Source organism: Lates calcarifer, linkage group LG8, assembly GCF_001640805.2.
Source record: "Lates calcarifer isolate ASB-BC8 linkage group LG8, TLL_Latcal_v3, whole genome shotgun sequence".
Classification (NCBI taxonomy): Eukaryota; Metazoa; Chordata; class Actinopteri; family Centropomidae; genus Lates; species Lates calcarifer.
The window spans coordinates 7,211,058-7,222,056 of NC_066840.1; the positions used below are offsets into that span (position 1 = coordinate 7,211,058).

The 10,999-nt window shown below is 41.1% G+C and overlaps 1 protein-coding gene across 1 annotated transcript; it reads left to right on the forward strand.

Annotated features, from left to right (window-relative positions):
* The first annotated feature begins 212 nt into the window (after nt 1-212).
* LOC108882725 (homeobox protein MSX-2-like) lies at nt 213-3,159 on the forward strand. Its single transcript, XM_018675385.2, is given in 3 exon segments — nt 213-711; nt 1,356-1,611; nt 1,613-3,159. Coding segments are annotated over 3 exon segments (744 nt in total). The 5' UTR covers nt 213-416; the 3' UTR covers nt 1,806-3,159.
* The last annotated feature ends 7,840 nt before the right edge of the window (nt 3,160-10,999 follow it).

The following is a 10,999-nucleotide window of genomic DNA, read 5'->3' on the forward strand; positions in this document are numbered from 1 at the left end:
AATAAGATACAGTTGGTTGCTGTCAGTAATTATGATAAAACCTTGTGAGCCGTTTTCAAGAAACAATCCTCTCCCTGTGTAATTACTGCTAAATGAGGCTGATGTGCAGCTGACCTGCTGTCTAGTTGGGGGTGTGGCACCACAGGAATTCCGTCCAGAGCGCCCCAAACACACCGTCCAATCACAAGTCTCCCCCCAACCCCCGGGATCGGGACGCATCATTGGCCGAAAGTCCCGAGTGCCTCCCAAAGTTTTTCCAGCTCCAACTTGGTCAACTTCGTAACAACTGAGGACAAGTTACTCCGAGTTTCTCTCCGTGTGGACGCTGTATGTTTGCTCTCCGTGACAGAAAGGTATTATGAGTTTTCTGGATTGGAATTAGATATCGATCCCACCCCCACCGCCCCAAAAAAAGCATGTCCTCCCCCGGAGACTGGAGAGATGAGCTTTCTACGGACGAGGATGTACACCCACCGCGGCTGAAGAAGCGCACGGCGCAGGTGTCCTGCCTGCCCTTCAGCGTGGAGGCGCTCATGTCGGACAGGAGGCCGCTGAATGCGATGGACGAGGAAAAGGGAGATTTGAATGATGATCAGGCGAACAGACCGGATGAGTTTTCTCATCTGTTAGTGCCTGTCAAATCCGAACCATCGGAACAAGGGGACAGCGCGTCTTGGATATCCAGCCCGATTAAGATGTCCACACCACCCCGTAAGTGTCCCGGGGTTTGTCTCGATTTAGTTATCAAGTACTGGTTTATATAATCGTTTGACGTCTGTAGGGCCTTAAATCGCTCAAGGAAGGATCCAATCTGACACGTTTTAAATGTGAAAAGTCCTAAATTCTTGTTGATAAATTTAAGGAGATAGACAGAATTTTAATAAACGAATAAATCATTACACAGGATCAGTCAGCGTTTCACTCCAGTGAAGGAATAGACACATTACAGACAGAATAATTATACATTGTCACAAAATTAATTAAATAAATAGTTCTTCTATCATTTTTCTCTTTTGTCTGTTTTAGGCTGCAACTGGTGATATTTTTTGATAGTGAATTACTCTATCTCTAAATTGGATTATTTTTTATGATTAATTATAAAGTCCATCAGCTGTCCAAAATCCAAAAATAATCAGTTTAAAATGATTCATAATGAAAAACAGCAGCAAACAAACATTTTGAGATGCATTTTTCCTTAATATATTTAACGATTATCAAAATTGTTAGTTAGTTGATTAACTGAAAGATCAACTAATCGTTTCAGCCCTTATTCAGTTATTTGAATGTTAAACCACTTTAATGCTACATTCAAATTTAAATGTACATCCAACACAGTTTTCTCCTGTCCTCTGTAGGGCAGCTCAGTCCAGCAGTCTGTTCCTTGAGGAAGCACAAAACCAACCGCAAGCCTCGCACTCCCTTCACCACCACGCAGCTCCTGGCCTTGGAGAGAAAGTTTCGTCAGAAGCAGTACCTGTCCATTGCCGAGCGGGCCGAGTTCTCCTCCTCCCTGTCGCTGTCTGAGACCCAGGTTAAGATTTGGTTCCAAAACAGACGAGCCAAGGCCAAGAGGCTTCAGGAGGCTGAGGTGGAGAAACTCAAGATAGTAGCTGCCGTTGGACCCAAGTCTGTATTGCACCCAGGACTTCTCGTCCTTAAGTTTCCCCCTCAGTGTTAACCTGCAGGCTGGTTCAGCAGCCCTCTACGGACTGGGCTGCTCATACAGCCGCAGCCCCATACTCCCTGCTGCACATCTGGCCATGTATGCCTCACAGGTCGGCTACAGCCTGTTCCACCTCTCCTGAGAGGGAGCAGCATCGCACAAAGAAAGTGCTGTGGATGTGGATAGGTGTAAAAGGGACACATGAGAGCATATTATTACGTTTCGCACCTTACAAGAAACTTGTCTGTTAAGGATCTGAACTTGGGCTGAAGCTTCTTGATCAAGGAGAATTTATAAATGTCCTCATTCTTTTTAAAAGAGACGGACAAGGATACAGCACCCAACAGTCCTTCATTGATGTTTGTAAATGCTGATTCAGCAGGGGTCACTGATAGTGAATGGAATATTGATAAGGCCACATGTATCTGATTATTGTCTTGAATACATACCAGATCACATATATTGTAGCCTTTTTAATTGTCTTTTTTTTTTTTTTACTCTTTTTGTATTTCCTGGATGATTAATTTTCACTTGTTATCATTGAACATGCAGGGATATTTTATACTCCTCAAAGAAGAATAAGAGGCTACAGTTGGAGAGTGACATTTTGGCCAGGTGATGTCTGCATGAAAGATTCAATATTCCCAAATGACACATATTTATTTATGATAGCCCTTAGATTCTTATATTTCATGATTCATATCTACATTTTTTTAAAGTTCATATTTCATGTGTTTGACATTAAATTAAAACTTTTAGTTAACCCTCTATTCTGTTCTCTTTGCTTGTTTGTGGCATCGGTTGACGTCAGTGACTTGGTGAGCGAATGCCAGTCTTACTCGAATTTGTGTCGTGATACACAACTTTAAATGTGTGTCTCAGCTGTTGGTGTTTCAGTTCTTAATCTGTTAGTACATCTGCTTCTGTCATGCAGCTGCCTCGTCTCGTGTACTCCTCATCCACCAAGAAGCTGTTTGTGGTTGTTGACCCATTCTGTGTGCTATGTCTTTCCACAAACACTAAGGGTGGTTATAGATAATACTACACTAATCTTCTAAGGAAACTTCTTTAAGTTTAAGAAACTTCTATAGTGAACATGCATACTGTATTTGAGATTCTGCAGTTCTCATGTATGGGTTGATGTTGCTTTCCCTCCACTGACTGCAGTGTGAACTCTCCCAGATTGATTTTCTTGACATTTATAGTTATGAATCCCCTTTGGAAATGCAGCTACTCTCCGCATAAACTGTCTTTTCCCATGATCTTGCTGTGTGCAATGGGCGTTTTTCGCAACAAACATTTTGACTTGTCAAAGTAGAAAAAGCACAGATGTTACTAATAACACTAACAATGGCTCTGATCTAAGTGTTCCAGTAAGCCCTAACAGAGTAACATTAATTTTATTGTTTGCTATTGTTCTTTCCTACAATAAAATGTCAGAGTGTCTTCTGTGAAGAAGACCAATACAAATGCTGGATTTCTAACTCTTGATCATAAATGGTTTAGTTCCATCTTGGAATGCTAATTTTTCTGCCCCTCCTGCTCCCGATAGGATTTATGGCCCAAGAAAGGATTCAAAATGTGCCATTTTTGAGTTTAGAGCTGGAGTTGAGTCATACTAATTCATAAAAAAACATATTTTACATTATGCTGATTAGTTGACCACACTACAGTAGTAAATCATTTGGGCCTAACAACAGTGCAGCATTCCTAAATGCTTAAAATGTTCTGATAGTGCTGCTAAGCAGAATTGAAACAAAACTGTTCCAAGGCAACTTTGTCTTAATAAAACAATAAAACATTATTTGCTTTGAGGAGAACGACTGAAACACTGCAGCACAAACATCAAGTTTCATCTGGGTGTTGAAGTTGATATCCTTTTATAACTATATGCCAAGTTTCTGTTTTGATTAATCACAGAAGCTTTGAAATAAGGAAGCTGTGCATGACAAACCAACAACAACATATTAGTCAAACCAATGAACTATTTGGCTTACTAATCTACTTTAGAGCTTTCCACAGGAGATTGAAGACATGGTATGGTACTGTTTGCACCTCTCATATACTAAGGAGAAGAAGTTAGGCTCCACCATATGGGTGGATGTTCAACAGGGTGGCCCGAGTGAAGAGGTGTTGCACTCTATAATGAATATTTATCCAGCCAAATTTCTTCTAAAGATAGCAAATTATGTTTGCAAAAATGTATGTTTTCTGTAAATAGCACATCTCACATCATCTTAATTGCAAATGTGTTTTCGTATTTCTCTTTGATAGCACAGAGGTAGCGATCTATTCGTTTGATGCAAGCTGTATTTTTAAACCGTATACTTTTAGTGAACTTAGTCTCTCTCTGTGAACTTCTTAACACAGCATTATACCAGGCTGCCCCTTTGCAGTCAGTGGTTTAATTGTCCTTGTCTCTGATTTCTGACTCCACAACACTGTGAAATTATATGTGTAGACTCAGTGATAACAGAACAGGGCATTATATGGTCTCTCTCTCTTCCTCTCTCCCTCTCTCCTTCTGTAAACTTAGAGAGAGCTTGTTACCATTAGCACATATTTCACAGTCCATTTGCTCCCCTCCATTTTGAAATTAAACCCGGCATTAAGCTGATAGTGAAGTCTTTAATAGCTTTGATTGCCCAACAGCCCCAGCCTCCAGTTTCAGATGTTGGTGGAGGAAATGATCACAGCCAAAAGTGGAGCAGCTGACCTCTGATAAACAAAGAGAGGTTGGGTCCCACAATGATTAAATACACAGATATAAAAACAACTAAAATGAATCAAAGTCACACAAAATAGAATGACATCATTTTTTTTTTTGGAAACATGCTTTGAGAAGTTACTTAAGATAATTTGAGTTTATCAGGCAGAAAAGTCAACAATGGTTCTAATCATGCAAACTCTATAGTATCCTCAGCCAAGAGAGTGAGGAGCTCACACAGGCATAAAAAAAGATAGGTTCACAATTTTTCCAGGTCTAATTTAATATAGTACACACATTCCTGTGTGTATGTTGAAACAGTTTTTGGTCACAGTAATCATTCCTCCTCAGACAAAATCCACAAAAGCATATTTATTCTGTGCAAACTTCAGCTAATGATAATATGAGGACTCGGTCATCTGAATTAAACAAATCAAGTGTGTGTGTATATTCTGAAGTTACAGTCCTTTTAGTAGAGTTCCTCCTTGGGTTTGGTTAGACTGTGTTTTTTGATCCTTTAACTTAAACTAAAATGACTGTAACTTTGCCTGATCTGTAGAATACATTTTTGCATAAAACAGAGACTGTGAATTTTGTCCCCAATTTCTTATTTTCTGTTGTGTTCAGGGCCATTAAACATCATTTGCAACATCTCTAGGTCATATTGTATGACCTTTATTGTTATATGTCTGCCTCTATCTGAGTAAGAAATCCTACATTTTCAAGTAACGGAATAGACTTTACAGAGATATCATCAGTGAATCAGTACATAAGCCTTGTTCCTAACCTCAAGGTCTTGCAGTTTTGTCATAAGTCCACAAGGTGTAGCAGCTTCCCAACTGTTGCTGTTCCATGATTTCAACAAGGCCACACAGTCCCCACTACTCTCATATTAATAGACTTATTCTTGGCATTGAAAAGACATTTCAGCGCACTTTAGGTAACAACATATCATTCTAGATACATTTACACGTTATCTAACTTGCAATTTACAGGCTCTTAGATAATGTCTGTTTAATTCATCATGAGTGCCTTGGTGAATAAAAGATGAAACTCTTATGCCTTGTTCCATTGTGCCGGTGGTAAGTGGCACGAGTTTGGGGACTGGGGATTTCTAGAGTTCAGTGTTGCGCGGACAGAAGCATTTGGGGCCTTATACATGCATCATTGCAAAGCAGTGTTGCATCAGTGCTGCTCAGATTGAGAATAAGATTGAATCTGATTGAGAATAAGTAGCTCCTCTCTCCTCTCTTTTATTGTGATGCAGATATTCACAATATTCATAATAAGCAGCCATCTAATTACAGCGATTAGACTGGCATTTCATTAAACACGACTGCATGTGATTTGTGAATCCATTTAACTGTTATAAATGCATTTCAAGCTAAACAAAGCAGCCAGAGCCATTGTGTTAAAAGAAAAGAGGATTTCTCACTGCCCCCCTCCTCCCCTGTCCCAGCCTGTTAGGCAAAACTGAGATTCAGAGGAACATTTCACCATCTAACTGCACGCAGGAGCAAAGTTGAGATACAGTGTGCGCTTCATCGCACAGCAGAAAAACACACAAATTTGAGGATCGCTTCTCACAAGGGTGGCAGTAATGTGAGATATGACAAACAAAAGAGGGGTGGAGCTGTAAGAGAGTGAGAGTGGATTTTTCTGTTTTTTTACTCCACACACCTCGCAGGCCAGAGGAGTAAAGCACTGACATTTGTGTTGTTCGAAGTGCTGTAATTAGAGGACATGCTTTCATCTCCTCTTCAAAGCTGTGGAGCAGGTGTGTTTCCCTGAACAAACCCTATCTATCTGCCACCGATGCTGTGGATTTTCAAGTTCTGCATCTCTGCCCGCCCATCCCACCCCCCTCTACTTTTCTGTCTCAATTTCAGTCTGACTGCTTGTATTTCAGGTTGTGTAAAAGGTAGAGGGCTATTAACAGTCATAATAGAATTAGGCACACAGTCAGCCTTCACCACTTTGCTGTTAAATCGATTTGTGTGCTGATTGTAACGGCAAAAGAGCGGCCTGCTCAAACTGTGGCACCAGGTTTAGCTGTAGTAACAAGTTGACAGTTTCCTCACCGGAGGAACTTGATCTTAACTGAAACACGCATGCTCAAACACACACGCACACACTCGCAGAGGTAGCCTTCGTCCTCTACGCTCAGAGTAATCCCACCTCTAGCAGTTTCTTTCTTTTGTTTAGTTCTTTCAACTGCTTTTCAAGAGACGTTTCCCTCAATCAAGCAACATGACCTATTTAAACATAAAGACACACCTAAAAGCTTTGGCTTTGAGGTTATAAGACAGAAAGGTTCCTCCAGGGTTATGTCTGTTTTTTTGTAGATCTAGGGCACTGATGGCAACAAGGGGAAGAAGTCATCCTAGAAACGAGAACAACACACTCCAGGATATTATCCTTTTGTTCTTATGTTTAAGGCCTTGAAACACACATGCATTTTTTCCACTGTCTTTCTCCTTCACCCTGTGTGCTGCTCTCTCCAACTCTCAACCCCTGATTTTTTTTTATTATTTCCAAGGGTGTTATTGTAGGAGAACTGTTCTCACCCCCTACAAAGCACCGGCCCAGTGTGGTGTGTCTGTATGTGTGTCTGCACCTGTGGATGCCCAATGCTCTTTTGAAGGTCTGAGCAGAACACATCTGGGCTCAACATTGCTGTTAACCTCAGAGATTTAAGAACAACATGAACTCCCATGTTAGTTACTGTTTATAGTAGTGTACATTCAGTACACACTGTCCTCTTCTCTCCAGATTAGTAAGCCTGCAAAGAACCACCATTTTAAGATTAGATTTTTTTTTTTTGATTTTGTTCTGAAGTGACCTCCAGATAGGACAAACCAGTGTCATCTGAATTAGCGTTTCACAGTGACATCCATACATTTTCCCCGTGGGAGGTTTATACCCCCTTTTTCTGAGCCTATTCAGAGCGGTGCCATCTGTAGCTTTCACCATTGTCCGTGTCTCCTCACAGATCTGTGCGTCCGCTCTGTCTCCTGAGATCCTATGAGTCATCAATCTCCCCCATGGCCTCTACTGTACTGAAGGAGACCTAGCCCTCCAACACTCTCTGGTAACTTAAGAACACACTCGCTGACATACAAAGACTGATTCTCTCAGACACACGCGATTACATATCTCAGATGTTCTGAATACTGAAATCTGAGATATGGTAAATATGGGAAAGAGTAACTGTCTTCCAGGTCTTCGCAGGGGTTACTACCATGTTTACATTTTTGTTTTACACACTGTTGCTGCACACCTCTTCACCAGCGTCATTTAAGTTCACCTGTGCAGATGTTTATCTTTCTTTCACTAAAGTCAGTCAAGTCTTTGTCTGTGATGTTGTTGTTTTACTTCAAGTTGGCAGACTTCAGAATCCAGCTTAAAGCAGTAATTTGACCCCCAGTGAAACATTACAAAGAGACAGTACGTGGTTTAATTCTATTTTACATTTTTTAAATTTACCAGATTTAAGAATGGTAAATATACCTCTTGTAAGGCATATAATTCAGTAAAGCAGGATGGCTCCCTTGTCTGGTCACATATTGAAGTATTAATAAACAGAAGGTGGGCTAAGCAGGGGAGCAGACTTCCTGATGGGACAATTAAAGAAGATTAACATTGCCCTCAGAAAAACTGTCCATCTCCACTTCCTCTCCTGCACTCTGTCTCCCCAGTGTTGACGTAAACCCTTTGAATACAAATCCTTTTTTTTTAAATAGGGGACTACAGTTGAATGTGTTTGTCAGCAGAGTGGCTCTTAAATGTCAGTTGTTTAGTTGCTTGTTTGGTTAATCAGTCCACCATTATGGCCCAGACTGACATATGTCAACAACTATTGGATGGTTTGCCGTGAAAATTGGATTCATTGTCCCCAGAAGATGAATCTCAATGACTTTGGTGATCCACTGACTTCTAATGACCATGAGCAGGTCAAGGTTGTCACTTAACTTGCAAAATATCTCATCACCTACTACACTAAATAGATTGTCACTGATGATGTATCCGTTGGCTCAGGAGGTAGAGAGCACATGTCCATATTGTTTGAGAGCAGCATCTTGCATGGTGCCTTGTTGCCATCTGTATGAGTGAGAAGAGGCAAAATTGTAATTCAGTTTGGATGAAATCACTGTATAAGCGCAGTCACTTTTCTTGTAATACTGTGGTCCCTTTTTAAGCCATGCTAATTGCATTGCTTTATGGATGGTAATGATGGTTAGTCAGTCAGATGTCAGTCCACCACCTTGGTCCAGACTGAAATATCTAACAAATGGTCTGCCATGAAATTTGGTGCAGACATTCATTGTTTCCCATGGGATGAATTGTGACACTTTGATGAAGCCTTAACTTTTCATCTAGCCGCACCATCAGGTGTAACTTTTCATTATTGCTCACTCAACATCATTTCCATCATCTGTTCTTGTGTTTTGTACTAATTAGCAAATGTTAGCGTGCTAACACGCTAAACTAAGATAGTGAACATGGTAAACGTTAAACCTTCTAAACATCAGCATGTTAATATTGGCATTGTGAGCATGTAGCATGATGGTCGTGGACTCTTAGATGACTTGTTGATGTGTATTAGCCCATTTCATCACATAGGATGAGTTATGTTTTGATGTGTCTGTTATAGCATGAAACACAGCTGGAGATAGATTTGTCCGCTAGCAGTCGGACACTGTTATGGAATTAGCATTCCTAGAAAGTCCTCCGTGTCATGCACTAGAGCTGTCATACAGGAGTATTATGGCAGCAGGGTGGTGTGATGAATAGGAAGACCTGGGTTCAAGCCCCTGAGCTCCCATCCCGCTGTCTTGTCCTTGAGCAACACACTGAATCCCAACCAGCCGCAGGGAGGCTGTTCTGCAGCCGACCCCAACCTTTGACCTTTATATGGAGGAGCAGCAGGGAAAAGAGATTTGTCCTATGGGAGTCATATTACATTGTTACATGCACAGTAAGCCCTAAAGTGGCTTACAGCAGGTTACATGGGTTACAGCAGCATTTGGTCAGCTGGTGAATTGTGAGATTATTTTTTTTAGCTCACTGCTTTGTTTCCTATCATGTAGCTGCTATATGAAAGTGTAGGGAACAGATGGCTGCACAGCCCCTTCTCATGGTCTGTTGTTGGTTATTCAACAGTTTTTAACTGTAATAAAATCAGCCTGTCAGGTAGAGACCACCGAGAGTCTGTCAGCCGTCCTCTCTCATTTGACTTTCTTTCTCAATGATGTTATTAAAGGTGAGGGAAAAGGCCTGATTTTCAGATGGTTGGAGTGGGACGCTTAATTTTTTTTTTTGGTTCCCTACGACTACAAACAAATGAAGGATCCAGAGTCCTTGTTCCCACAGTCTCACAGCTGTGTCTCCTGTGTGTGTGTGTGTGTGTGTGTGTGTGTGTGTGTGTGTGTGAGTGCCTGTGAGCACGTTTGCATCTGCTCGTTCTCGTGTGGTCCCATCTGAACTTTCCAGAGGGTAAAAGAGGCTCCTGCTGTGCTCCTGTGTTTGACAAGTCCCTTCCTAAAATAGACCAAAATTGTGTCTGCCGTCTGCCTCCCTCCTATGGAATTGAAAAACCAACACAAATGCACAGCCACAGCACCATCCTGCTGCAATAACCAGTGTTTGAGTTGTTTCTATTCCTGGACTGTCTGAGTGAAGCTGTGCTGTCCTGACTTTCCTCTCTGGTCATGTCTTTTCCTCTCTTTATTATTATCACTACTGTAATGACTCATTCATTGAATCAAATATCAGCTCTGCCTGCTCTAATCTGTTAAATGAAACTAACAGAATGAGCCACTTTGGCTTCAGCAGTTAATCTGTTTAACAGGGCTATGAGTCAAATTTCCTGTGATATAATAACAACTCCTAAGATTAGGTTATATATTTTTGTGAAAATACAACATTTTATGCTTGTTGTCACCAACTTTGTTCTCCTCAAAAGGGAAGATATTATTTTGCTCATCACTGAACATGTATTCTTTACTTTTAGTCTTAGAAAATCCTCATCATGGCAGGGTGGTAGTTTTTCTAAACACAGTCTCTAAATACTTCACTTAAATCACCCAAATTAACACTGATAACCACAAGTAAAAGTTTCTGGTCTTTCTAAGATTCAGTGCTCATTCCTTCAAGGAGAGAGCGGACCACAACTGCTTTAAAGCTATTTTCTTATCGTCTGCCTTGTCAGAGTCTGCTCCCAGTTCCTTTCTAAGAAGTCTCTCCACCCCACCGTCTTATCTCCCTCCCCTCTCCTCCCTCTCCTCCTTCCTGCTCTTTCTGTCTCTCTGTTGGGGATGTTTGTTCAGCTTGTCACTGTGCCATCACTGGAATGGGATGTCTGTTGCTGAGTGGTCTTCTGTACTATCCTCCGCTCTGTTAATCCTCTTTTTGGATGCACAGAGCAGAACCTGAAAAATATGCCTGGCTTTTATATTCTCCAGCGAGTTGCCAGCAGTGGTTGTAGTTAGTGTTTACTCTCCCTGGCTTCTCTCTTCTTCTACTGCTGCCAGATACATTCTAATCAGTGGTTTACTGTATTTTATATCTGCCATAATTACAACACATTTTCATCATCCATTCATTATCTGTGCCGCTTATCCGTTAAG